We start from the raw sequence: 26,903 nt of genomic DNA on the forward strand, positions 1-26,903 counted from the left end.
GAAAGGGTGGTCAGGCCCTGGCACAGCTGCCCAGGGCAGTGGTGGGGTCACCACCCCTGAAGGGGTTTGAAGATGTGGATGTGGCACTTGGGGACACGGGTCAGTGGTGGCCTTGGCAGTGCTGAGGGACACTTGGACTTGATGATCTCAGGACTTTCCCAGCCACAACAATCCTGTGGTTCCATGGGCCAGTGGCACTTCTGAACACCCTCAAAGCCTGGCCATGACCAAGGCCACCACCCTCATGTCCCACGTGCCCTGGTCCCTGTCCTGTGTCCCCATAGCAGAGCTGGGCCCAGCAGGGCTCTGTGGCTGTGTCCCTGTGCCCCAGGAACAGCTCCAGCCCTCAGGGGGGGTCTGCTGGAGGAGGAGAAGGGATTGCTGTGGGTGCTGGGATTGCTCTGGGTGCTGGGATTGCTCTGGGCGCAGGAATTGCTCTGGGTGCTGGGATTGCTCTGGGCGCAGGGATTGCTCTGGGTGCAGAGGGGTTTGCTGTGGGTGCAGGGATTGCTGTGGGTGCAGCAGGGATTGCTCTGGATGCAGGGATTGCTCTGGGTGCAGCAGGGATTGCTGTGGATGCAGGGATTGCTCTGGGTGCTGGGATTGCTCTGGGTGCTGGGATTGCTGTGGGTGCTGGGATTGCTCTGGGTGCAGGGATTGCTCTGGGTGCAGCAGGGATTGCTCTGGGTGCTGGAATTGCTCTGGGTGCAGGAGGGATTGCTCTGGGTGCAGGAGGGATTGCTCTGGGTGCAGGAGGCATTTCCAGCTCCTTCCCCTTCCCCATCTGCTGCCGGCCCCGGGCCGGGGCTGGGATGGGGTTAACCCTTGGCAGCCGGGCTGGGGTGAGCAGAGCCCCAGCCCTGGGTTAGGGGGGCAGCCCCAGCGCAGCCCTGAGCCCGGGGGCTGCCGGTGCCACCCTGTGGGCAGAGCCCCGGGATGGCCGCGGGGAGAGCAGCCCCCAGGGATGCTCCAGGCGCTCCAGCAGGGGACACAGCCCCGGGCAGGGACACAGCGGAGGGTGGTGACACTACAGCAAAGACCCCACACCCAGCCGGGAGACAGCGACAGCAGCCCTGCCTGTTCCAGAGCGTTTTCCTCCTCTTGCTCGGAGCTGGCAATTCCTGGTGATGCAGAACTGGGGAGGACAGGCTGCTGGAAGCCCCCTGCCCCTGGAGCCTGGCAGGGCGCCCCAGCCTGCCCGGGACCCCTAGCCTGGCCAGGCTCCCTCCCCGCTTCTCCGGCACCTCCAGCCCGCCGGGGCCCCCCAGCCTTTCCGGGAGCCCTCCGGCCTGGCCAGGAGCTCCCCCCGGCTCTCCTGGGCCCCCGAGGCTGCCCGGGATCCCCATTCGGGGGCTGCAGCATCCGCATCCCCGGGCCGGGGCGGGGGCGCAGGCGGGACCTCCCCCTCCCCTCCCTTTCCCCTCCCCTCCCCCGGCCGGTCCCCTCCTCCTTCCCCTCCCGCCGAGGGCAGCCGGCGCCGGCCCGTCCCGTCCCGGGGCTCGGTGGGCTCGGCCGCGCTGCCCCCTCCGCATGCGGGGGTCGCGGGTGGGCGGCAGCCCCGGCCCCCCCCGGCCCGCCATGGCCCGGCTCTCGGTCAAGGAGCACCTGGACGGGATCCTCTCCGACTTCGAAGGTGCGGCCCCCCCGCGGGACCCCCTCGGGGCTGGGTGCCGTGGGAGGAACGGGGGTGTCCCCGGGATGGGGGGGGGGGGGCTCTGCTGCCCGGGGGTCTCGGGGGGCGGGGGTGCCCCCAAGGGCTGAGCACGGTGGGGGCTGCACTCCCCCCGCCCGGAGGCTGATTCTGGGGGCGATGCTGCTGGCCGGGTTTTTGGGGGGCTGGGGTGTCCCCAGGGGGGAGCAGCGGGCGCTGGGGATCGGTCCCGGGGTTCGGCTGCTGCTGGGCTGGGGATCCTGGGCTGGGCTGAGCCCGGTGGGGGCTGCGCTCCCCATAGGGGGCTGCGACTGGGGGGATGCTGAGCCGGACATCTTGGGGGGCCTGGGGGCTCCCCGAGCTCTCAGCGCCGTAGGGGCTGCGCTCCGCTCCGGGGGTGGGCATTGGGGGCGGGGGGTGGCGCCCCCGGGGGCTGCACATGGTGGGGACACGGGTGACCCCAGGCCTGGGCATGGCGGGGGCTGCTCTGGGGTGGGCAAGGGAGGCGGCCGAGGCTGCGGGGAGCGGGGAAGGTGCGGGACCCCCCAAGCCCGCGGTGTCGCCGTGCGCGCTCCCCGCGTGTGCGCGCTCTGCCCGCGGGCCGGGGGCTGCGGTGGGGGCCGGGGCCGGGCCGGGGGCGGGAGGCGAAACCCGACCCGGGGGCTGCTGCTGCCCTCGCCGGGGAGGAATGTGTGCACCTACCCCGGGCACCTTAACCCCGCCGCTGCCGGCGGCACCCCTGAGCCCCCGCCAAACCCCCACATCCCCCCAAGCCCCCCTCAACCTCCTGCCACCCCTCCTTCACTCCCACCACCCCCTGAGCACCCTGCTGCCCCTCTAAACCTCCTGCCACCCCATCTCAACATCTCCGCCTTCTGACGCCCCACTTTCACCCCCTGCCATTCCCCCGAGCCCCCACCCGTCCCAAACCTCCTGCCACCCCCCCTTCGCCCTCTGTCCCCCTCCAAGCGCCTGCCACCCCCACCTTGCCCTGCATCCCCTCGTTGCCCCCCCTGCCCATCACACCTGGATGAGGCCGGGAGGGGAGCCAGAGGCAGGTTTGGGGTAAAAGGAGGCATTTGGGGCGGTAACAAAGCACAGACAGGGATGTGGGGAGGGGGTCGCCGGCCCCGTGACCCCGTGGCCCCCGGTGGGGCAGGGCCGGGCCGGCCGCGGCATTCCCTGCCCTGGGGACAGCGGTGATCGGCAGCGCCCACGCCCCGGCCCCTGACCCTGCCCTGCCCCGGGCACAGGGCACAGGGGAGGGGACAGGGACGGAGGCTGAGCCCCCGCTGCCCCCGGCACCGCGGCCGAGGAAGAGGAGGGCGAGGGCGGGCCGGTGCCAGCCCGTGGGTGCCGGGACAGGCTGGCACACGCGGACAGGATGCAGGGGAGCAGCGTGGGCCGCCCCCACGGAGCCCCCCGGGGGGAAGCAGCCGCTCGGCGCTTGGCAGCGAGGGCGAGGGAGGCTCCGGGGGGAGCCTGGGCCCCCCGCGCTCTGCCCGGCTGCCGGCAGCGGCTCCTGGGGAGCCTCCAGCGGGGCCGGGGGAAGGAGGGGGCGGCTGCACCGCGGGGGCTTCCCGGGGGTCACCCCCATGGGGTCCTGTGCCACCTGGAGGGGCCCTACAGGAGCTTTGCAGCGGGCCCAGCGCTGCGGTACCCCGGGGCCCCGTGTGTTGGCACCGGGGCCGTGCCCTGGGCTCGTGGCCGCTGTGAAGCCGCGTGGGAGGCGCGGCAGCGGCCACCAGAGCGGGCTGTGACAGTCCCCGAGCGTGGCGACGGCGCTGCCATCAGCGGGCTCCAGGGTTAAGGCCCGGGAAAGGGCAGGAATCCACCCCGGCTGCCGCGATGGATGCAGGGGGAGAGGGGAGAGGGTCAGGCGGGGATCCGGTTACTCGGCCGAATCCCTTTCAGGGGGAATAAAGCGGGCAGTGTGCTGCGAGGGGAGCCGGCAGCACCGGCCAGATCACCCGGGGAACAATGATAAAACCCTCGGGGACAGCGGGGCTGGGGAGGAGCTGGCGCCGGGCTGGGATCCTCTGTGGGATGGGCTCACAATCAGGGGCACCTCTGGGTGATGGGGGGACACACATGGGGCTGGGCAGGGGACGGGTGCCATCGGGGACCACTGTGGTGCCACCATCTCTCTCTCTCTGTGTCCCCAGCGCTCAAGAAGTCGTTTGAGGCAGAAGATGGGGACGAGGCTCCCGGCTCCTTGCTGTCCTCAGGCGAGAGCCACCAGCCACTGCAGCCCGGCCACCCGCCCCGCCTGGGCAGCGGCCCCAGCCCCAGCCCCGTGCCCAGCCCCGTGCTGTGGACCCGGCTCGGCACCAGCCTGGCCACCGGCCGAGCCAACGGCACCGGCGGCACCGGCATCGCCCGCGCCGCCTCCTTCCAGAGCCGCCAGGCCTCGGCCACGGGGCCGGGCAGTGACGGGGAGAGCCAGCGCAGCTCCTCCTCCAGCCTGGAGAGCCCCGCGCCCACCGGGCCCCCCCAGCCCCCGGGCAGCCCCCCGGCCAACAGCCCCGGCTTGAAGAAGGTCCCGTCCCACGGCAGCGTCTTCCCGGTGGAGCTGGATCATCCCCTCCGCGGGGCCGCCGCCAGCCACGGCTCCCTGCCGGCGCTGGACCTGCACATCGCCGAGGAGCCGGGCCTGGGGACCCAGCCCTGGGGCAGCCAGAGCTCTGCAGCCCAGCCTCGCACCCAGCAGCCTTCCTCCTCCTCATCCTCCTCCTCCACCCTGCCCCCGTACGATGGCACAGAGACAGCCCCGGGGCTGCCCCCGCTCCCCGAGGCGGGGTGGGACGCGCCTCCCCGCGCGGTGTCCCGGCCCCAGCCGAGGGTCACCCTGAGCCCCAGCCGGGCCCCTGCTCAGCCCTGGGCACCGGGGGAGGCAGCTCCGGCTGAGGGGAGGGCAGGGGGCCTGCCACCACTGCCAGCCCCCCAGGCCGCCACCTTCAGGCTGGTGTCGCAGCCGCAGACGGTGCAAGTGAGCTCCCAGCCCGCCTTCCTGGGGGGGCTGGTGCTGCTGCCAGCCCTGGGCCCCCTCCCCAGCACCGGGCAGGTGGCACCGCGGGGACCCTGCGTGATGGCAGCGGCTCCCGGCGAGCCTGCGGACGGCAGCGGGGCAGCGGTGACGCCGGAGCACGGTAGGACTCGTTCCTGTCCCCGTCCCTCTCCCCGTCGGGGCCCCCTCGGCGGGCGCAGCGCTGCCAAAGCCCCGCAGGAGCCGATGCCGGGAGGAGCGAGCAGTGACAGCGGCTTTGGGGACGGGCGGCTCGCTGCTCCCCGCGCTGGCTCCGGGGGGGCCGGAGGAGCCGGGCGGAGCTGGCGGCGCTCCCGGCCCGCCCGTCCCCGCGGTGCCTGGCGAGCCGCCCGCCCCGCCCGGCGCTGGGAGCAGCTCGGGACTCCTGAGCCCCATCGCGCCGGCCCCGCGCGTGCCGCCTATCGCCGCGATCTTGTCCCGCGTCCAGCGCTTTCTTCCCCTCTCATCCCTCCCGGCCTGGCACGGGGCTGGATCCTGTTCCTCCCTCCCCGCGGGGCTCGGGCGGTGGCGGGGGGCCAAGCGGAGCGGGGCGTGCTCGGCGTGCGCCCGGTGCCGCGGGCAGCGGTGCCCGGCTCCTGGCACGGCTCCTGTGCCCTCGGCTCCCGCCGTGCCACGGTGGGCGCTGCCCGTCCCCAGGCCTGGGGAGGGGGTAGCCGAGTGTCCCCCTTCCCAGCGGCTGCTCCAGGAGGGGTGGCCGGGACGCTGTTCCCTGCCTGGCTGCTCGAGGCTCTTTGCCCGGCTCTTTGCTGCGCTGTCGCGGAGCCGCCGTGGCCGGGCCCTAAGTACTGACGCGGCGAAGGCATCCATACATCTGCTCCGGGCCCTGCTGAATCATCCCCCAGCAATGCCCGTGGCCCTGCTGCCCAGCCAGCCCGGCTGCCCGCGGCTCCCCGGGCCAGGGATGGGACTGGGGACAGCCCGGGTCATGGGGACACGGGGGAACGGAGCTCGAGGCTGAGCCGAGTGATGGGGACACTGAGGGACAATGCTCAGGGCTGAGACAGGTGATGGGGACAAGGATGTGGTGGTCAGGCTGAGTCAGGAGTGATGGGGACACAAAGGGACAGCAGTTGGGGCGGTGCCAAGGTGACAGGGACATGGGGGCACAGTACTTGGGGCCAAGCTGGGGTGATGGGGGCACAAAGGGAAAGTGCTCAGTGCTAAGAGGAGGTGACAGGGACATGGTGCTCAGGACCAAGCTGTGGTGATGCAGTCGTGCTCAGGGCTGAGCTGGGGTCATGCAGACACGGTGCTTGAGGCCGAGCCAGGGTCACAGGGAGACAAGGGACAGTGCTCAGGGCTGTGACAGGGACACGGTGCTCAAGAGCAAGCTGGGGTGACAGGGAAATGGGGACACAGAGCTCGGGCTGGAGCCGGGGTGATGAGGGGACGTGCTCAGGCCGGAGCTGTGTTGGTGGCCGACAGCCGAGCACGGTGTGCCCAGGCTGGGGGGACACACGAGCCAGCGGGCAGCGGGTGGCACCGGCTGCCCTGCAGATGGCCCGGGACTGGCAGGGGGCTGGCAGGCGCTGCTGGGCACGGCAGATTCTCTGCCAGGAAGAGGTGGGATCGTGCTGCTTCCTCTCCCGGGAGGCCAGGCCGGCCCCCAGCCGCTGACACCCGTGGTGGCCCCGGGGCACCGTGGCGCGGTGGGTCCCACACCCCGCAGGAGGAAGCTCCCAGCGAGCCCCGGCCGCCGCATTTCACTTCCACGCCGGGTCGCCCACGCAGGCCCCGGGGCGAGGAGGAGGAGGAGCGGAGGAGGAGCCGTGGGCAGCAGCCGCCCTCTGCCTCGCACCCCAGGAGCCATTTGGCCCCGGTGACCAGCTCTCGGCGGCAGCAGCCCCGGCTCCGGCCGGCTCGCCCAGGTAGGGATGGCGTGGTGGCAGCGGGCAGGGGGTGTGCGGGCAGAGGGTGCTGCTGCCGGGGCTGGGTGACTTGTCCCTGTCCCCAGCAGCGCTGCAGGCGCAGGGTTTCGCTCGATGGTTCACTTCTGCTTCTGCTCTCCGAGGTCCCCCAGCCACCCCAGCCCCGTCCCGTGGCTCCCACGGCCAGACAGACGGGCTGGCCCCGAGTCTGGCTGCAGATGGGGACTGTCACCTCTGTCCCCTCAGGTCGTGTTTGGCACTGGAGAGGCACTGGTGTTTCTGGGTCAGATCAGCTGGGCAGGCAGAGCTGTGCTGTGGCTGGGGCCGTGGGTGCATGCCCAAAGCCTCCATCCCTGTGCCAGAGGGCTCAGCTCCCTGGTGCTGGACCCCGGGCCAGGCTCTCCCCATCCCGTGCCCGGGATCGGTTTGGAGCAGTGGTGAGCAGCCGGACAGGGAGCTCCTGTCCCAGCTCATCCTCTCCCAGCACCCTCCACCCTAGAAGCTTTATTACAGGCTTCCCGGAGAACTGGCCAATTAACCCTGCATCGGTAATTAAAATCCATGGAGGAGACCACGGACCCGGGATTACTTGTCCCTGTCTGGAAAATAAGAGCATCCGTGATGAGTCCTGGAACAGGTCTGGCTGCAGGAGCCATTTGCCCCGGGGCTCCGTGGGGATGCAAAGAGCTCCCACGTGGCCACCCGGCTGCTGGCCATTCCCAGCGGGGCTCTTTGCCACTGGGGGCAGGGCCAGGGGGGCTTCGGACCCGTGGGGGAGGCAGCGGGGGCTGCAGCTCCCAGCGCCACCCCGGACGTGCCCTCTGGCTGTGGCTGTCTCCTGGCAGGGCACAGGGCAGTGCCTGAGCCCCTCTGTGGGGGCTGCACCCCAGGGACCGCCCCGGGGAGCTGGGGGGGACAAGGACCAAATCCCACCTGCTCCCTCCTGCAGTGCCCAGCACCCGGGATATCCCAGTGCTCCCTCCTGCACTGCCCAGCACCCAGGATATCCCAGTGCTCCCTCCTGCAGTGCCCAGAACCTGGATATCCCATCCCAGTGCTCCCTCCTGCCGTGCCCAGCACCCGGGATATCCCATCCCAGTGCTCCCTCCTGCAGTGCCCAGCACCCGGGATATCCCAGTGCTCCCTCCTGCAGTGCCCAGCACCCGGGATATCCCAGTGCTCCCTCCTGCCGTGCCCAGTACCCTGGGTGGCCCCAGAGGCTGCACCACTTGGCTCTGGATCTGTCCTGGCAACTGCCAAGGCTGGCAGGGCCTGGGAAGAGGTGCCAGGCTGGGGGCACGGGGGGTGATGCAGTAATTGTCGGGGTCCTGTCCCTGATGGGCACTTCCCAGCCCCCGTCGCTGCCAGTCTGTGGAAGTCCCGCTTGGCACGGACGGTGCTGGGTGGGTGGATCCCCGCTGGAATGGGCATCCTGCCCTCCCCCAGACCCCCAGCCGGGTGTCACCGCTGTCACCAGGAAATCCGCGGCTGTTTCACCACTTCCGAGGAACACCCCGACCCAGGGGGCGCAGGGGCAGCTGGGACATGCGACAGTGCTGTCTCCAAGCCTGCCTTCACTCTGGCACCCAGCGGGCACAGGGTGCTGGGTGGCTCCCACGCCGGGATGCCGTTGCCATGGCAATGGGGGTGTTCAGCTCCATCATTCCTGGCACCGGGGCTGGCTCAGGCCGGCCCCTGCCCACATGTCCTTTGTCCCCTGGCTGCGTGGCACACGGACACGGTCTCAGCAGGTCCCTCACAGCCTGGGCCATCGCAAGCTGCCGCTCCAGCCCCGCCGGTGCCAAGCGCCGGCTGGCACATGAGGGGGAGGCTGCGGCGTGGGGGGACGCAAGCGCCGTGGGGCACTGCGGCAGTGGGGCGGGTGGCAGGGCCGCCACCCCTTGTCCCAGCCCGCCGTGCCGGGGCCGGGCACAGGTGCTGCTGGGGAGGGCGGGGGGCACAGACAGTGCGGGGTGGTCCCGGTGCCCGCGGGTGCCCGTGGGGATCGTGCCCACGGCCAAGCACTCCCACTCCCAGTCAGTGCCACCGCGGCCGCTCACGGGGTGACGGGGACAAAGCGAGGACTGGGGGTGTCCTGTGCCATGGGAGGGGTCCCCATCCGTGCTGGCCCGGCTGGGAGGCCGAGCAGTGCCGTGCCCTGGGTGGGCACAGCCGGCTTGGCACAGCCGGCTTGGCACAGCCTCCCCACCCCCAGTCGATCGGCAGCCCCACTGGGCGCAGGGGCTCGGCTGTGCTGGGGAGGGGGCTGCGGGGGGCGGGCATTGCCATGCTGGTCATGCGTGGGAGCCGCAGCCTCGGCGGAGCCGGGCTGGTGCCAGCCGGGAGCTCCGGAGGGAAGGGAAGGGAAGGGGCCGGGCTGCGGCGGCGATGGGGATGCGAGTGGCGCCCCGGGCACCCCCCCGGCCGTAGCGGGGCGCTGAGCGAGGGCACCGCGGCGCCGAGGTAGGACCCGAACAATGGCCGGGCTGGGAGGCAGCAGGAGGAGGAGGAGGAGGAGGAGGAGGAGGAGGAAGAAAGGGATTCGGGGCTGCCGCACAAAGAGCTGGGGCGGGCTCGGGGCTCCGGTGGCTCCCGGTGTGGGGCACGCTCCGGGCACCGTCCCCGGGCAAACCCCGCGTGTCCCTGGGGGCTCGGGGCTGTGCCGGGGATTGCGCTGCGCCCGCGGTGCCCCCGCCCAGCAGTGCCCAATGCCCGGGTACAGTGTGGGTGCGCTGTGGGATGGCACGGCCTGCCCTGGGGCCGGAGCGGTGCCCGGTGACCGCGTGGGCTGGGCAAAAGGTGCTGGGCAAAAGGTGCTGGGCATGGCCGCATGATCGCAGGGCACCCGGTGGCACCGTGGGGTCCGGTGGCACGACCAGCCCAAAGATGCCCCTGGCACCTGCTCGGGCCCTGGCGCGGGGCCGGCCGTGCCCCCGTTGCCATGCCCAGCCTCACCGGCTCCCGGGAATGTGCCGGCGCTGCGTGCCCGCCGCCACCGCCGCTGCCGGGGCAACGCTGCCGGCGCAGGGCTGGGCACCGAGGGGTGGGCACCCAGGGGTGGGCAGCGAGGGGTGGGCAGCCGGGGGTCCAGGCTCACCGCCTTTGCCCACCCCGCGGTGCAGGGAGCAGCCTGGAGCCCGAGGAGCGCAGCATGGAGCCGCCGGCCGTGCCGGAGGAGGAGGAGGAGGACGAGGAGGAGGGGGCGGTGCCCCTCTCCATGGCGCCCGGCCCCGTGGGCTGCCAGCTCTTTGGATACGTGGGAATCGAAGCTGTGCTCGACCAGATGAAAATCAAAACCATGAAGACAGGCTTTGAGTTCAACATCATGGTTGTGGGTGAGCGCTGGCCGTGGGGTTTGCTCCTGGGTGGGCTGGGAATACTGGCTCCGATTCCACCGTGCCAGGGGAAATCATGCTTTTAAGGGATTTTAATGAAATTTAAGTGATTTTAACTGATTTAAGTAGCAAGCAATTGAAAATGAGTAATATTCCATACTGCATAGCATAGTTAATGCTGGTAGGTGAGCTCATCCCAACCTCTGAGATGCTCCCAAATGGATGTTGAGGGGCTGTCACCTTGGGGAATAAATTTGTTTGGAAGATAAACCAGACTAGCCCAATCTGGGATGCTCCCAGATGTGTACCAGGGGTTATTACCTTCAAATTTGTTCTTGGGATAAAATGGACTGTCCCAACCTCTGGGATGCTCCCAAGTGGATACCAAGGGGTTATTGCCTTAGGGAAGAAATTTATCTGGGGATAAAGCAGAGTTATCCCAAACTCTGGGTTGCTCCCAAGTGGATATCAAGATGTTACTGCCCTGGGGGACAAACCAGAGCTGCTGCTGTCCCCTCAGGGCAGAGCGGGCTGGGGAAGTCCACGATGGTGAACACCCTCTTCAAGTCCAAGGTGAGCCGCAAATCCTCGCAGCCCGGCCAGGAGGAACGTATTCCCAAAACAGTGCAGCTCCAGTCCATCACCCACAGTAAGGTCACCCCCACGGGGTCGTGTCCCACCAGCCCTTGAGAGAAGCAGGAGATTGGGCTGGGGTCTGACGCTGTGTTCACAGCCTCAAACCATCCCCCATGCCTGGTGCCCTGCTTTTCCCCAATGTTTCCTCCCCCCTGACCCACCTCTGCCCCACAGTCATCCAGGAGAAGGGGGTGAAGATGAAGCTGACAGTGACCGACACACCAGGCTTTGGGGACCAGATCAACAATGACAACTGGTAGGACACAATGGGGAGCAGGAGCCCAGCTCTGTGGGTGGCAGTTTGGGGTAGGGGTTGAGCTCAGGTGCTGTCCCTCAACTCCTCATCCTCAGCTGGGACCCCATCATCAAATACATCAACGAGCAGTACGAGAGGTACCTGCGGGAGGAGATCCTCATCACCCGCAAGAGGAAGATCCCGGACACCCGCGTCCATGGATGTGTCTACTTTGTGCCCCCCACAGGTCACTGGTGAGTGACCCCCACTCACAGCACCCACAGGTGATGGGGTCACCACGGGGTGGTTGTGCCGCCCTGGGATGACGGTGGTGGGGTCACCCTGAGGTGATGGTGGTGGAGTCTGGGGTGATAACCCCACCCTGAGGTGATGGTGGTGGAGGCACCTCAGGGTGACTCTGGACTGGTAGTGGTGTGGTCACCCCACAGGTGACAGTGGTAGGGGTGGTCACTGTGGGGTGGTTGTGTCACCCTGGGATGATGATGGCGGGGTCACCCCAGGGTGACAGAGGTAGGGTATCAACCTGGGATGGTAGTGGGGAAGGTCCTCAGGCTGATAGTGCTGGGGTCACCTCAGAGTGACACTGGTCCTTGTCAGGCTGCGCCCGCTGGACCTGGAGTTCATGCGGCGGCTCAGCAAGATCGTCAACGTGGTGCCGGTGATCGCCAAAGCTGACACGCTCACCCTGGAGGAACGGGCAGAATTCAAGCAGAGGGTGAGGACAGGTCCCCAGGGGGCTCCAGGGCTGCCCCATGTCCCCCCCAGCCCCGGCTCAAGCCCTGTGTCCCATAGATCCAGGAGGACCTGAAGACCCACGCCATCAGCGTGTACCCGCAGGAGGACTTCGACCAGGACCCTGAAGACAGGGCACTGAACAACAGGATTCGTGTGAGTGCCGGGGTGCTGGGACAGAGGGACCAGCCCCTGGGGGGCAGGGTGGGGGACAGGGACCCTGGGGTCCCCAAGGGACAGCACCCTGGGGCGAGCACAGCCTCTGCTGGCAGGAGAAGATTCCCTTCGCCGTGGTGGGGGCGGACCAGGAGCACCAGGTGAACGGCAAGCGGGTGCTGGGCCGCAAGACCAAGTGGGGCATCATTGAAGGTGAGCAGAGCCCCTCACACCCAGGCCCTGCAGGTGCAGGGAGCAGCACCCACGGTGTGTCCTTGCCTGGGTGGGTGCCAGGCCATGGCAGGTGTCACGGAGCTGTGCTGGGCTCTGGGGTACCCAGAGCATGCCAGGATGCACTGCCCAGGCATCCCAGCACCACCAAGCCCCCTGCCAACCCTGCCCCTCTGCCTTGCCTTGCAGTGGAGAACCCGGCCCACTGCGAGTTCCCCCTCCTGCAGGACCTGCTGATCCGGTGAGCAGGGACAGGGTAGGCAGTGCTGGAACCCCCCGGGGTGACAGCAGGGTGGGGGGGACAGTGACATGATGCCCTTCCTCTCCCTGCCACCCCGGGCAGGTCACACCTGCAGGATCTGAAGGACATCACCCACAACGTCCACTATGAGAGTTACCGCGTGCGGCGGCTGAACGAGAGCAACCGGCCGGGGCTGAGCCCCCTCAATGGGCTGCCCGCCAAGGGCGAGGCCAGCAGCCACCTCTGAGCCACCCTGTGCCCCCAGAGCACCACTGGACCCCATGGCAGAGCCCACCCCTGCCCACCATGGCTGTGCCAGGAACCTGCCTGGGGTGAAGAGCCCCCCCAGGAGTGCCCAGCTGCCCTGACATGGGTCCCTCATCCCCAAGCTCTGCCATGGGCACAGACCCCCAGACCCTGTGTGACATTAAAGGTTAATCCAGAGCCTTCAGCCTTCATCCTCCTGCTGGACTCCCAAGTTTTGATGTGCCACCGCCCTCCTGTGCTGCTCTGGCTGCTGTGGCCCCCAGGCACGCTGGGGAAGTGAGGTGCTGCCTGTGGGGTGCAGATGCTCCTCCCCATGGCCACCTCACCCACCCTGCCCAGCGAGGCAGCTGGCACAGCTGGACTTTGAGCCCCTTATCAGGTGCTGGAGGTGCCAGGAGGGGAGCGGAGGTGCCGGAGGGGTGTGGAGATGTTGCCTGCAAGGGTGTGAAGGGGCTACACCCAGCTGTGGCACCCCCCTGCCAGGGGCACTGCATGGGTGCAGCCCCTAAACCCCTCAGGGGCACCCAGTGGGTGCTGCTCCACTGGCTGCCAAGCCCTGGTACCTGTCAAGGTGTCGGGGTGGCCCCCAGGTACTCTAGGGGTGCATGAAAGGCCCTTTTGTACCTCCTGCCGCGGGCAGGGCTGGGGCTCGCTGCCAGGGCGGAGGCACACGGTGGCACACGGTGGCACACGGTGGCTTCCTGCCCGCCCCGGCCCCGCCGTCCCCGCCCTTTGCCCAGCCCCGCGTTAATGATCCACCAGCCCCAGCAGCCACCGGCGTGGTGGCAGCGGCAGCAGAGCCGGGGGTCCTTGGCACGGGCGGCTCGGGGAGGCTGGCAGCTCCCTGCCCTGTGCCCCAGCAGCGGGATAAGAGCGGCTGCGGGCAGTGCCCAGCGGGCAGAGCGGCAGCACCATGGCCACGCTGAACCTGCGCGCCCTGACCTCCTGGGTGGGCATCGCCCGCCTCCTGGCCGTCCTGCTGTCCTGCCTCTCCTTCAGCTTGGTGGCCTCCACCGGGCACTTCGAGGCTCCCTACGGGACGTGGTGCATGTTCACCTGGTGCTTCTGCTTCGCCGTGACGCTGCTGGTGCTGCTGCTGGAGCTGCTGGAGCTCTACCCCCTGCTGCCGCTCTCCTGGGATGACTTCACCTCAGCTTTCTCCATGCTGGCTGCTCTGATGGTCTTCACCTCCTCGGTGGTGTTCCCTGCCACGTTCATCAGCAGCCACTGCAGCGGCAGCCAGTGTGCCCGGCAGGCCGTGGCCACCACCACCTCCTGCCTCTGCTTCCTCGCCTACGCCCTCGAGGTGTCGCTGACCCGCGCCAAGCCCGGGGACATCAGCAGCTTCCTCTCCACCGTGCCCGGGCTCCTCAAGGTCTTTGAAGCCTACGTGGCTTGCCTGATCTTCTCCCTGCTGGATAGGTCTGAATACACAAAGGAATCTGGCCTGATGTGGTGCGTGGCTGTCTACTCCATCTGCTTCATCTTCACCCTCCTCATCATCATCTTCACCATCGGCCGCTGCCTCACCTACATCCCCTGCTCGCTGGAGAAGGTCTTGGTGGGCTACAACGTGCTGGCCCTGCTGATGTACCTCACTGCCGTGGTCCTGTGGCCCCTCTATTGCTTCCGGGGCCAGAGCCGCCCCAATTCCTGCGGCAAGAACTGCCCTTGGAACAAGAACCTGGGGGTCACCTTCCTCACCATCTTCAACCTCATCGCCTACTTGGTGGACCTGGTCTACTCCACCAGGATGGTTTTTTTCAGGGCACCTCCCTAAGGGCTCGGGGCGGGGCTGGGGACGGTGGGACTCGGCTGGTGCCGGCGGAGCTGAGGAAGAGGCCGGGTGCCTCGGAGAGCTCCTTGTGCCCGCGCTGGGGCAGAGAGCCAGGGGGTGACCCAGGGGTGCGCTCAGCCCGGGGCCCCAGGGGCTGCACAGACAGGGGGGCTGGAGGGGCCACCAGGGGCTCCCGAAACCACAGAGCTTGAGGGGGCTTTGGGATTAAATTGGGTCATTTTTCACTTGTTTCTGCCTCCTCTTTCTTCCCCTTCCCAACCTTCTGCAAGATCCGTGCTAGGGGTGAGAAACTGGGGGGCACCATCAGCACTGGGAGCCGCGGGTGACTCTGGGGGGCACCAGCAGCACCGTGGGGGCACCAGGCTCCAGAAAACCCTTCCTACTCCTTGTTGACTCGGCACTGGAGTGAAGCAGGGCATGACCAGGAAAAGCCCGGCCCGGATGCCTTTTTCTTGGCACCTGCACAGGGCCCTGCCAAACAGGTTCAGGAGGAATGCAGCTGTTGAGGGGGCTGAGAGCCCTCCAGGTACTTGTCACCAGCATGGCCAGGTCCTTGTCACCACCACAGTCACCCCAGTGGGAGCCCTGCTGGGTTTGGTCCCAGCCACGTAGGCTGAGTCCCCCTTTGGGGAACGCTGTGGTGTGCCCTCCCTGGGGGAAAATGGGGAGGGGGTGGCTGCCACCATTGCCACCAGAGCTGGGGGTGCTGTCACACACCACGGGGGACAGTGGCACCACAGGCTGGTGTGTGGGAAGGAGGCAGAGGTGCAGGCAGGCAGGGAAGGTGTGCCAGGGCAGAGCTCCTGGCACTGCTCTCCCGGATGTGGGATGGGTGCCCGTGGGGCACCCTGGCAGGTTTTGGGGCCACTGTCCCCATGCTGTTCCTTCTGCCACTGCTTGTCCTGGCCACAGCCTGGGGCCATCCCTGCTGCCTTGGGGCCGTGTCAGGGCCCATCATCACTGCCCTGGGGTTCACAGGGTGACACAAAGTGGGGTCCCCACCACCAGGAGGTGGCACAGACTGGCAGTCACAGAAGACCCCACAGGTGCTGGGCAGGTGGGATGCTTCTGTGGCCACTGCAGTGCTGGGTCCCAGCAGTGCCAGTGATGGCAGCACCACAGGGTGGCCTGGGGGGCGTCCCCTTTGCCTGATCCCTGTCCCCACAGTGGCCATCACGCTGGCACTGTTGGGCCACCCCCCTGCACCCCAGGCAGCGGGGCTGGAGATCATGGCAGAGTTTTTGGAGGAAACAACAGGAAAGTGACAGTGGTGAGGCACAGCTGGGTACAGCAATGCCCAGGATGATGGAGATTGGCAGAGGAAGGAGGACGGGAGGCGCAGGGAGTGACAGCAGTGTCACTGCTGATGAGCTGTGCTGGTGGCTGTGGGTGGCACGTGGGCAGTGCCAGCACGTGGGGAGTGCAGAGGCTGGGGGGACACGGGCCAGCCTGGCAGCGGGGTGCGGGTGAGTGGCTGGAGGGGCTTTGGGGGTTCCCGGGGGGGCCCAGCCCAGGAGCCCCACGGGGGCATCTCCCAGCTGGGACTCACGGCGGTGCTGGGGGCCCCTGGGGGGACCGGAGACCTGATGGATGAGGGAAGCCCCGGGGCCGGTCTGTGCCATGCTGGGTGCCCCGGGGCCGGTCTGTGCCGTGCCAGAGGTGCCCCGGGGCCGGTCTGTGGCGTGCCAGAGGTGCCCCGGGGCCGGTCTGTGCCGTGCCAGAGGTGCCCCGGGGCCGGTCTGTGGCGTGCTGGGTGCCCCGGGGCCGGTCTGTGGCGTGCTGGGTGCTCCGGGGCCGGTCTGTGCCGTGCCAGAGGTGCCTCGGGGCCGGTCTGTGCCATGCTGGGTGCCCCGGGGCCGGTCTGTGCCGTGCCAGAGGTGCCCCGATGCCGGTCTGTGCCATGCTGGGTGCCCCGGGGCCGGTCTGTGCCGTGCCAGAGGTGCCCCGATGCCGGTCTGTGCCGTGCTGGGTGCCCCGGGGCCGGTCTGTGCCGTGCCAGAGGAGCCCTGGTGTTGGAGAGTGTCTCGGTTCCGTGGTGCCGGTGTCGCTGTCACTGCGGTGCGGTGCCGGTGCCGGTGCCGGTGCCGGTGCCGGTGCGGTGCGGTGCCGGTGCCGGTGCCGGTGCCAGTGCCGGTGCCGGTGCGGTGCCGGTGCCGGTGCCGGTGCCGGTGCGGTGCCGGTGCATTCCTCCCCCTAGGGGTCGGTGTGCCGCGGCGCGGGAGGCGGTGCGGGGGGCGGCTCGCTCCTGCGCACGGCCCGGGACGGCCGGGGCACGGCGGCGGCGGCGGCGGCGGTGGGAGCGGGCACCGCCGCGGGCCGGTGAGTGCGGGCAGCGGGGGCGGCCCGGGGGGGATGCGGCCGCGGACAGCGCTGGGGAAGGGGCGGCTGAGCCCGGCCGGGGGGCTCCTCCTTTTCCAGCCGGCGGGGGCCGGTCGGAGCTGCCGGGATGGGGAGGGGAATGCCGTGCCCTGCAGCGTTCCGGTGAGTCCCCGGGGTGTCCCCTCCCGTTTGCCGGGGCTGCCTCTGCCCGCGGCTTTGGGGTTCCTGCACCTGGCACCAGCACCCAGCCCTGTGCCCCGTCGGCAGCGTGTCCCTGTGTCCCCCAGGGATGCCCCTCTAGCCTCAAACGGCTCTGTGGCCCCAGGGACATTCCTGCGTCCTCCGGTGCCCCAAAGCTGCCCTTGTGTCCCGCTATGACCCTGTACCCCCAAGGATGAACCTGTGTCCCCAGCTGGACAAGTCGCCTCCAGACAAAATCCCATGTGAGCCCCCATCTGCCCTTCCAAGGCTTGACCCCCTATCCGGGGTGACTTTCAGGAAGGCCCACATCCCCTCCCTTCTCTGTGGGGGGGGCACATCCAGGAGCCCCCCCAGCTGTCCTGATGCTCACTCTGAGCATCTCCAGCCCTGGCAGTGTGACAGCCTGGCAGTGCCATGGGTGTGGTGGGTGCTGGGGGGCAGCCCCAGGGTGGTGCTGCCTGGGACAGGTGCTGGGGGAAGCCTCGGGGAAGGGGATCCAGCTCCTCCATCAGGGACAGGATCCTCTGCTCCCGGGGAACACCCCTCAGGACAGGGCAGTGTGGGTGCCCAGAGCTGGGTCTCCAGGAGCACCGGGCAAGCCTGACCCCATCCTCATGTCCCTACAACCCTCCTGCCACACTGGCCACCACAGCCGGGTGGGGACATGGCACCCCGAAGGGACGGCACCCTCTTTTGGGGGGACACGTGTGCTCCGAGGGGATGCGTTTGTCTGCCTGGCAGGGAAGGGGTTAAGGACGGGAGGGTTTTGGGGTGCCGGGGTGTCCCCAGCTGGGTACACCCAGGCTGCTCCTCGCACGGGTGACCTCACGCCACTGCCATGGCAACGGCTCGTGAAGTCACCGCGAGCGGGGCGGCTGCTTCGAGCCGGGGGTGCGGGGACGGCAGCGCGGGAGGCAGCGCCGCGTCCCCCCCGCTCCCTGCCCCAGCATGAGCCCTGTCCCCGGCAGCGCCTCCGCCTGACCCCCGTGCTGCCCGCCGTGCCCGTGTCACCCCGCCCGAGGTGTCACCATGCTGGTCAAGGAGTACCGCATCTGCATGCCGCTCACCACCGAGGAGGTGAGGGGGCCGAGCGGGCACGGACACGCCGGTGGAGGGGGGTGGCTGCGGGTCTCACACCCAGGGCACCGGTTCCTGCCCCGGGAGGGACACGGTGACTCCTTTGCTGTCCCCTCGTGGCACGGCTGGTGGCAGGGATGGGATGGGCTCGGGGTGTGCCGTGCCAGGGCCGAGCCGTGCTTTGGGGTGTGGGTGTGGGGACAGCCCGTCCTGGGCACGGCGACCTCGGGGCACAGCGCCCCACGGCAGCACCGGGCACAGCAGGACCAGGGGATGGAGCAGCAGAGGGGTTTGGATGCCCATGGCACGGCAGGGACCATAAACTCCATCCCTGCTCGGGCAGGGAGCCTGAATGCCATTGGCAAACAGTGCTGGCAGCTGGCAGCATCTCTAGGCAGAGGTCTTTCCCTGGTGCCTGCTTTTTGGGGAGTGGTGCCCACCCTGGGCAGTGCCATCCCTCCTTGGAGGCACCTGGGGAAGGTTTTAATTTAGGCAGAGCGGGGTGGTAAAATCCTGCTGGTGATTGCGGTGGAGGATGGGATCTTCAGCAGAACAGTCCATCCCTTATTGCACAGCTGCATCCCCAAACACACATCTACACCCTCATGGCTATATACCTGACACAGATATATATATATATATATATATATATATATATATAGATATAGATATAGATATATAGATATATATCCAGATATATCATATAGACAATATCATACAGACATTTCTCCCTGGCTCCCATCCCCAAACACACATCTACACCCTCATGGCTATATACCTGACACAGATATATATATATATATATATATATATAGATATATATATATATATATCTCCAGATATATCATATAGACAATATCATACAGACATTTCTCCCTGGCTTCCATCACCAAACACACATCTACACCCTCATGGTTATATACCTGACACAGACACATCCAGATATATCATATAGATAATATCATACAGACATTTCTCCCTGGCTCACAGATAGTTTGCCAAGCAGAAAACCTCCAGGAATCTGCAAGGCACTGGGAGAGCACTGGAGAGCACTGGGAGAGCAGGATCCAGCCCCTGCCTGGGAGCTGGGACAGCCCAGGGACATGGGAGGTCACACAGGGTGCCCCAGGAACCCCCTGCCCTCGGCACGGCTCAGGCTCTGCCACCCCTTGCTCCGTGCCTCAGTTTCCCCTCTGGGCAGCATGGCTCAGCCCCCAGGCGGTGTCACCGGGGCCGGGGGCACTGAGGGCGGGCTCTGTGCTTGCAGTACCGCGTGGGGCAGCTCTACACCATCAGCAAGCACAGCCACCAGGAGAGCGAGAAGGGCGAGGGCGTGGAGGTGGTGAAGAACGAGCCCCACGAGGACCCCGTGCACGGCCCCGGGCAGTTCACTGAGAAGCGAGTCCACCTCTCCAGGTGAGCCTGGGATGGCTGCAGGGGGCACTGCGGGGGGGGGCATGGCAGGCAGCATCCTCCAAAATCCCTGGGGAACCTCCTTCCTGGGCTCCTGGACACGCTGCAGAGTGGCTGATTCCCAGGGTTACCCCCACTATCTCCTGTGCTCCCTCCATCATTTCCCGGGGCTGCACCCATCTCCTGGGGTGCACTGATCTTGGGGGGCTGCACTGATCCTGGGGTGCACTGATCTTGGGGGGCTGCACCCATCTCCCAGGCACCTACCCATCTTCAAGGGCTGTGTGTGTGTCTCCCAGTGGGGTCCCCAAGTCTTGGGGTGCACCCATCTTCGGGGTGTGCATCCAATTTTGGGAGCTGCCCTTATCTCTCAGGGTGTACCCATCTCCTGGGGTGCACTTGTCTTCAGGGGCTGCACCCATCCTTGGGAGCTTTGGGTGCACCCATCCTAGGGGTTCACCCCTCTCTGGGGGGCTGCCCTCCTCTCATGGGGCGCACCCACCCCAGGACATGCACCCACCTCGTAGGGGTGCACCCCCCTCCCTGGTGGGCACCCAGCTCTGGGTGCTGCTGGGTGCCTGATGGGGGGCTTGGCAGTGCCCTGGCCCCGGGGGTGTCACCGTGGCCCCGGCAGCACTGTCCCCATGTCCCCTCAGCTGCCTGCGGGCACGGGCTGCTCCCCACCAGGAGCTGCTGGTGTGAGACAGGTTATTTTTAGCTGCAGCACTCACGATTCCCCTCTCGCCTGAAATTTATTTATAACGCCTGAAAATTAATCAAAACTCACCTCCAGAGCCCCCAGGGGGCCCGATCCTGCTGGGGGGCTGGGGGGGGGACAGGAGCACCTGGGGGCTCAGCCCTGGGGAGGTGGAGGGGCCCTGGGGAAGGGGTGAGGGTCCAGGATGGAGGGTGGGTGTTTCTGGGGGAGGGGGTCAGGGTGTCTGGGGAGGAGGTGGGGAACATGAGGGCACTGGGGTGGAGATGAGGAGTTGGCACAGATCCCTGGGGGGTCCTGGTGTACAGATGAAGGTGCTGGGAGGTGGCAGGGGTCTCTGGGGGTGCTGTGAGGGGCAGGTGATGATAGAGGGGTATAAAGGAGGGTCCTGGGGAGGTAACAGGGCTCCTTGGGGGTGTTCTGAGGTACAGGTGAGGGTCCTTGGAGGCATCCTGGAGTGGAGATGAGGGTGAATGGTGAGGAGCTGGGGCAGGGGTGAGGGTCCTGGGGAGGTGACAGGGGTCCCTGGGGGTGTCCTGATGTGCACACGACAGTGTTGGAATACAGATGGAGGTGCTGGGGAGGTGGCAGTGGCTCCTGGAAGAGGTGCTGGGATGCAGATGAGGGTCCTGAGGTGCAGGTGAGGGTCCCTGGGGTGGAGGTGAGGGTGCCAGATAGCAGATGGGGTTCCTGGGGTGGGAATAGGGATCCCAGAGCCAGGCTGTGTTTGGCAGTGCAGGGCTGGGTGGCACCAGCCATGTCCTGTCCTGAGGGGGTCCCCTGACACGGTGCCCACAGCAAACTGCCAAGCTGGGCACGGGCAGTGACCCCCCGCATCTTCTACATCACTGAGAAGGCCTGGAACTACTACCCCTACACCATCACAGGTGAGCCTGGGCAGGTGTGGGACGGGCACCCCGGGCACCCTGTCCCTGCCCAGTGGGGCAGGGCTGCAGAAGCAGCCCCCAGTCTCACCGCTCCCTCTCTCCCCTGTGATATCACCCGGTGATGCCACCCTGGGATGCCCAATGTGCCATGGTGTCCCTGCAGAGTACACGGTAAGGGGCTAGCATGGGATGACCTGTGCCCTCCCCCAGCAGCTGGCTGGGGAGGGGGTGCTGGGGCATTTTTGGGGGTGGGTGTCCTTTGGGATGGACACCCTTTAGGGGTGGGTGTCCCTCAGGGTGGGTGTCACCATGGGGGTGGCCTTGGAGTGGGTGTCCTTAGGGCTGGGCACCCCTCAGGGCAGGTGTCCCTTGGGGCTCAGATTTCCTTGGGGGTGCGAATCCCCTGGAGAGGGTGTCCTTGTGGCTGGGTGTTCCCTGAGGATGAGCATCCTTGGAGGTGGGTGTCCCTCAGGGGTGGGTGCCCTTTGGATGGGTGTCCCTCAGGATCAGTGTCCCTGGACTGCACATCTTTTGGGGATGGGCATCCTTGGGGGTGGGGTGTCCCTCAGGGTGGGCATCCCTGGGAGTGGTGTCCCTCGGGGCACAGCTGACAGCCTCTCCCTGCAGTGCTCCTTCCTGCCCAAGTTCTCCATCTACATCGAGACCAAGTACGAGGACAACTGCGGAGACAGCGAGAATGTGAGTGAGCAGTGCAGCTGAGAACTGGCAAACTCATCACCTCGTGACTTGTGGCCTATGTCACTCACCCTCCCTCCCCTCCCCAGATCTTCCACAGTGACAAAATCCTTGGTGATCACGAGGTCTCTTTCCTGGACATCGCCTTCGATGAGATCCCTGAGCGCTACTACCGCAGCCTGGAGGTACCAGGGCTGGGGATGACCCCTTGTCTCCTGTCCCGAGGGGGGACTCATGACCCTGATGCTCCCCATCCCCCCAGGACCCCCGTTTCTTCAGCTCGGCCAAGACGGGCCGGGGGCCGCTGCGGGAGGGCTGGCGCCAGCACACCAAGCCCATCATGTGCTCCTACAAACTGGTGAGCGTCAAGTTCGAGGTGTGGGGGCTGCAGACACGCGTGGAGCAGTTTGTGCACAAGGTGAGGGGGGCCCAAGGGGGGCTGGGGGGCACTGGGGGGGCAGTGACAGGGTGCTGACCCCAGTGGTGTTGCAGGTGATCCGGGACATCCTGCTGATCGGGCACCGGCAGGCCTTCGCCTGGGTGGACGAGTGGTGCGGTGAGTCCGTGGGGGCACACGGTGGGGAGGGTGCCCATGGAGGGAGGGGCTGCAGGGCGGACTGCTGATGCCACTGACCCCACCACAGCTCCTGCTCCTCCTCTGCCTGCACTGCTGCCTGCATTGCCTGCGCTGCCTATGCTGCCTGCACTGCCTGCATTCCTTACCCTGCCTGCACTGCCTGCATTCCCTGTCCTGCCTGCACTGCCTGCACTACCTGCATTCCCTGTCCTGCCTGCACTGCCTGCACTGCCTGCACTGCCTGCATTCCCTGTCCTGCCTGCACTGCCTGTCCTGCCTGCACTGCCTGTGCTTCCAGCTCACCCCTGCCTGCACACGCTCCCCTGCACCCCTCGGGGAGGATGGGCAGAGGGGTCCCAGCACCCTGCCTGTGCTGCCTGCACCCCCATTCTGGCAGGGACACGCGCTGCAGGCGACTGCCACGTGCGGGCACGGGGACGGGAGCCCTGGGTTTGGTGACAGCTGGCAGTGGGTGCCAGGCCATCCCGGTGAGTGGCTCTCTGCCTTCCAGACATGTCCCTGGAAGAGGTCCGGGCCTTCGAGACTCAGATGCAAGTGGCCACAAACCAAAAGCTGGGGAGCCAGCACCCCTAAGCCCCTCTGCCTGCCGGGGACAGACACCCCGGACCCCGCCTTGCTGCCTGGGGGTGGGTGCAGGCAGGGGGGCTTGTGCCCCCCCTGCACCCCGCGGTGGAGTGTCCCCCCTCCCAGCTGCCCTCCCTGCGTGTCCGCTGCCTGCGCTGCCTGCGCTGCCTGTCCGTCCCTTCCCGCCTGCTGTCTGGGCTGGCGCTGGAGCTGGGGAGCTGGCTGCGCTGCCCAGCATCCCCTTCCCTGCCCGTCCCCCTGTCCCCTCCTGTCCCCCAGCTCGGTGGGGAGCCGGGGCGCGGGGCGCAGGCTGCCCGGGATGAGGGGTGCCGGAGGCGGCCGTGCCGAGCGGCCCCAAGCCCGGCTGTGCTCGGCAGGGATGACGATGGAGGAGGTGCGGCGCTACGAGCAGGAGACGCAGGAGGCCACCAACGAGCTCATCGGCCTGGTGGCACCGGCCATCTCGGTCAGCGAGGTGGGGCAGCCCACGGCCACGCACTCGGCCCCTGCCAGCGCCCCCTCCACCCCTCTCAGCGACGAGGCCCCCGAGTTCCTGGCTCCCCCCAAGACTCGCCCGCGGAAAAAGTCGGCGCCGGAGACCCTGACGCTGCCCGCGCTGCGGGAACGCGCTGGCGCCGAGTGACGCCGGCAGCGCCGCTCCGTGCTGGACTGTGCCAGCTCTGCCGCCCGGCCCGGCCCCGCCGACAGGCGCAGAGCCCAGGGAGGGACCCGGACCCGCTGTCAGGGCGCTGGCAGCCCTGGAGTGTGCTGGCCTCCCTGAGCCACCGTGGGTGCCCACTCGGGTCAGTGCCACCACTGCCATGCCAGACCCGTTGGCTGCACCAGGAGGGGACGCCAGGGCCAGCGCGGGTCCCCGGCAGCGTCGGGCGATGCCGTGGGAGCTGCTTCCCTCTACTCCGCCCGCCCCGGTGTCCGCAAGGGCCACCGAGGCTGGCGAGCAGTGGGGAGGTGCCAGCTGGCGCCCATTTGCTGTGGCCGGGCTGGTGGCCGGTGCCAGGCTGGAGTAGTGCCCTGCAGGGTAGGCACCAGCGTGGGGTCACGGTGAGGGTGACGGTGACAGTGACGGCCAAGCCTGGGCTGGGGCTCCCCACCGGACCCCAAGGGGCTGCACAGCCCCATGCACAGCTGGTCCCACGGTCAGGGTCCCCTTCACTGTCCCTCCAGAGGCCGTGGCTGCTCGAGGGGGGCTGGGGTGGGCTCAGCCCTTCGTTTTCTTTAGGAAAACAAAGGCCTTTTTGGAAATAAAGCTCGAGACACGGCAGCTGGTTGCTAATAGTGATTTATTTGGTGCTGTGGAAGGGGTGCCACGCCTGTGCTGGGGTGCAGTATCCCCCAGGCCTCCATGTGTGCAGTGAGGGATTGCTGGATCGCTGATCTCAGGATGCAGAGGGTCCTGGATGGGCAGCAAGGCTCTGGGGGTTGAGTAGTCAGGGCAGGCAGGAATCAGCCCAGCCCTGGGCCAATGCCCCCAGCCACAGCAGCAGCACTGGGCTCTCCTCCCTGCCAGCCATCATCATCCTCCAGCTCCTCAGCCCCCGGCACAGCCTCTGCTCCCAGCAGGGCGATGTAGTGGGAGCTGCAGTAGACGGGCGGCTTGTTGGGGCTCGAGTAGACCTGCTCGGGCCGCAGGGAGGCAAAGGGGTTGCTGGCATAACCCACAATGTGCATCTCCAGCTCCACAAGGATCTGCAGGGAGGCCTTCAGCTCCTGCTCACTGCCAGAAGAGAGGACAGGCACGGTGAGTGGGTGTCTGTGCCGGCTCACCGGGGCTGTGGGCGGGGCTGTGCTCACCTGTACACGGTGAAGAGCACGGGCAGGCGATAGTCCCGCAGCAGCAGCAGGGTGGGCAGCCAGCCCGCCAGCAGGTCTGGGCAGGCATGGAAACCTGGGGGGACACAGCCATGAGGATTCCACCTCTTTCCCATCCCACCTGTGGCCCCGGGGAAAGCTGCCTCCAACTGCATCCATTCTGTGCTGGACACCCCGAGTATGCAGTGAGTTTGGCAGCCCTCAGCAAGGGGGGGGTCTGGCTTTCCATCAGCATGTGGGGCACCCCATACTCTGTGTCCTGGGCTAAGCCACAGCACCAAGACCTGAAGGGAAGAATGTGTTTCACCTGCAGGTGGGTGACACAGGCAGGGGACAGAGTGCCTGGTGGGGAGACAAAGCAGCCCTGTCCCAGGGGGTCCCCCCAGCTGCCCATTGTGCCTTGGTGCAAAGCCCTGAGTACATCCCAGGCCACCTTCAGGCCCAGCCACAGGTGCTGCCAGAGTGCTCAGGGTGGTCCCTGAGCCCATGTGCCCCTAGATGTCCCTATCCCTGCAGCAGGGTGTGAGGGTCTGACCCCTCCATGGCACAGGCACTCACCCGGGTGAAAGCCCACCACCAGATCAGGAGGGGCGGCCAGCTTGGTCTCCACGTGGCTTTCCCAGAAGTCGTGGTAGAGCCCCTTGTAGCTGCTGAGATAGATCTTTCCCCGGGGCGCCAGCGTGGTCAGGGGTGGCCTCATGATGGGTCCATCCACCACGTCCACCCCCACCATCACCATCTCCACGCCCTGGTGCCCCGGGAACATCCGCGTCAGCTCGTCGTAGTCCGTCAGCCGCGTGTTGAGGGTCTCCACGTGGGAAGCCCCCACCACGTGCACGGTGAGGGGCCTGGTGAGGGGGTCGATGCCGAAAAGCCGCAGTCCCAGGCCGATGGTGAGCGGCCGCGAGTGGAAGTCGGTGACCAGGCGCCGGATGGATTCCCGCAGCTCCGCGTCCTCCGGCCGCGGCTTCCCGGCGTTGGCCCACAGCAGGGTCATGTAGCGCCCGGCCACGATGGCACCGAGCTTCTCCTCCAGCTGCTCCTGCATGGAGAACCAGTCCTCCCAGCCCTTCACGTCCCAGGCAGGTTTTGTCCAGGCGTCCGTGGGAAAGGGGATGTCTCCTGGGGGGTCAGGAGGGTACAGCAGTGGTGCCACAGCCCAGGCTGCCTGTCCCACCTGTGCTGTGGGAGAATGGACACTACATCCCACCACAGGACCTGTGCAGCCCAGGATGGGGATCCCAGGGTGACACATGCCTCACCTGTGAAGATGAGCCACTCCACCAGCCGGTCCAGGGCCACCAGCTTCAGCTTCTTGCAGAACTTCTTGTGCAGCGGCCAGTTGGCACGCTGGCACGCCACGCCGCAGTAGTACACATTTTGGCACCTGGGCAGACAGGCAGAACGCCCAGCCATGGGGAGGGGGGGCACGATCCAGCCCACCCAGCCTGGTTCCCTGCCACCCCCTCTCAGGGTTGTGTCACTGTTCCTAGGGGTGCCAGTGGCTGGAGCTGGGCACTGGGGTCAGACACCCCTCACTTCACCCAGCCAGCAGGCTGGAAATGAGGGATGGATCCATCCCTGTGCCACCAGACCATCTCCCCACCATACCTCTTGCAACGCCGGAGGCTTTTGGGGTCCGGGAGGGCATCGGGGAGCTTCTTGCACTCAACACAAAATTTGAAGGTGTCTTCCATCTTCTGGAACATGTCAAAATACGTCCGGATGCCGAAATCGCTGCCGCTCTTCCTCCCGTCCATGGCAGACCTGCAGATGCCAGAGGGTGAGCAGAATCCAGTCTGCTGCCACAACTGGGGGGCTGATTCCTCTGAGGCTGCCAAGATTTTTAGCTCCAGCCAGGAGCATCCTGGCCTGGGTGGGGACAGGGAGCCAAGCACTCTGGAGGGGTCCACCCAGGAGCCCATCAGAGCCCCCGGTGGGCTGAGCCGGGAGGGTGGGATGAGCCATGGGAGCTGCTCCAGCTGCTGGGGGCCACACGGGATGCTCTTCGCGGAGGAGGGGGTGGGGAATAGGCACCCATGGGTGCTCACTCACTTGTAGTCCTCATAGCTTTTCATGTTGAGCTTCTGCAGGATGACGTGGGACAGCCCCGGCACGTTGCGGTCCATGGCCTGGAAGCCCAGCGAGTCCACATCTGGAGCCCTCGCCGCTGGCTCCTTCGGGGCCTTCTTGGAGAGGCCGGTTTTGGGGGCAGCGCCTGCGTTTGGCTGGGCCGGGGTGGCTGCTGGAGAGAGAGGTGCGGGCGAGGAGGCCGGTCCGGGGCTCCCGGGGTGCTGCCGGGGTCCCCCGCGCCGCCCGCCACCCCCACGGCGCCTCCCGCCCGCCATCCCGCTCCGGTCCCGGCAGCGCCCGGAGATCGCGGGCA

At 67.3% G+C, this 26,903-nt stretch overlaps 4 protein-coding genes across 5 annotated transcripts; 3 read left to right on the top strand and 1 right to left on the bottom strand.

Moving 5' to 3' along the window:
* The first annotated feature begins 1,515 nt into the window (after nucleotides 1-1,515).
* SEPTIN12 (septin 12) lies at nucleotides 1,516-12,610 on the top strand. 2 transcript variants are annotated; one of them, XM_036392200.1, is made up of 11 exons: nucleotides 1,516-1,633; nucleotides 3,817-4,800; nucleotides 9,688-9,900; nucleotides 10,421-10,549; nucleotides 10,711-10,792; nucleotides 10,888-11,025; nucleotides 11,390-11,507; nucleotides 11,585-11,680; nucleotides 11,797-11,893; nucleotides 12,101-12,152; nucleotides 12,255-12,610. In XM_036392200.1, exons 1-11 carry the CDS (start codon nucleotides 1,531-1,533, stop codon nucleotides 12,397-12,399), a joined length of 2,157 nt encoding a protein of 718 aa, XP_036248093.1. In that variant the 5' UTR covers nucleotides 1,516-1,530; the 3' UTR covers nucleotides 12,400-12,610. The 2 variants fall into 2 exon arrangements, with proteins under 2 accessions (XP_036248093.1, XP_036248094.1); XM_036392201.2 differs by lacking the exons at nucleotides 1,516-1,633; nucleotides 3,817-4,800 and adding an exon at nucleotides 8,900-9,028.
* A 462-nt stretch (nucleotides 12,611-13,072) lies between these two features.
* LOC118692411 (myeloid-associated differentiation marker homolog) lies at nucleotides 13,073-14,441 on the top strand. Its single transcript, XM_036392216.2, has one exon. It carries the CDS (start codon nucleotides 13,333-13,335, stop codon nucleotides 14,197-14,199), a length of 867 nt encoding a protein of 288 aa, XP_036248109.1. The 5' UTR covers nucleotides 13,073-13,332; the 3' UTR covers nucleotides 14,200-14,441.
* Nucleotides 14,442-17,521: 3,080 nt separating this feature from the next.
* Nucleotides 17,522-23,969, top strand: LOC118692406 (cytoplasmic phosphatidylinositol transfer protein 1-like). Its single transcript, XM_036392210.2, is given in 11 exon segments — nucleotides 17,522-17,676; nucleotides 17,678-17,731; nucleotides 17,733-17,814; nucleotides 19,082-19,230; nucleotides 20,741-20,829; nucleotides 20,993-21,000; nucleotides 21,457-21,528; nucleotides 21,615-21,710; nucleotides 21,788-21,943; nucleotides 22,018-22,081; nucleotides 23,065-23,969. Coding segments are annotated over 11 exon segments (1,137 nt in total). The 5' UTR covers nucleotides 17,522-17,575; the 3' UTR covers nucleotides 23,331-23,969.
* Nucleotide 23,970: 1 nt separating this feature from the next.
* Nucleotides 23,971-26,865, bottom strand: MSS51 (MSS51 mitochondrial translational activator). Its single transcript, XM_036392204.1, has 6 exons — nucleotides 26,573-26,865; nucleotides 26,129-26,284; nucleotides 25,780-25,904; nucleotides 25,076-25,639; nucleotides 24,500-24,593; nucleotides 23,971-24,422 (listed from the first exon to the last, which is right to left on the bottom strand). The coding sequence occupies exons 1-6, from the start codon at nucleotides 26,863-26,865 to the stop codon at nucleotides 24,152-24,154; spliced, it is 1,503 nt and encodes a 500-aa protein (XP_036248097.1). The 3' UTR covers nucleotides 23,971-24,151.
* Between the last annotated feature and the right edge of the window lie 38 nt (nucleotides 26,866-26,903).

Source organism: Molothrus ater, chromosome 16 (assembly GCF_012460135.2).
Source record: "Molothrus ater isolate BHLD 08-10-18 breed brown headed cowbird chromosome 16, BPBGC_Mater_1.1, whole genome shotgun sequence".
NCBI classification, from domain to species: Eukaryota; Metazoa; Chordata; class Aves; order Passeriformes; family Icteridae; genus Molothrus; species Molothrus ater.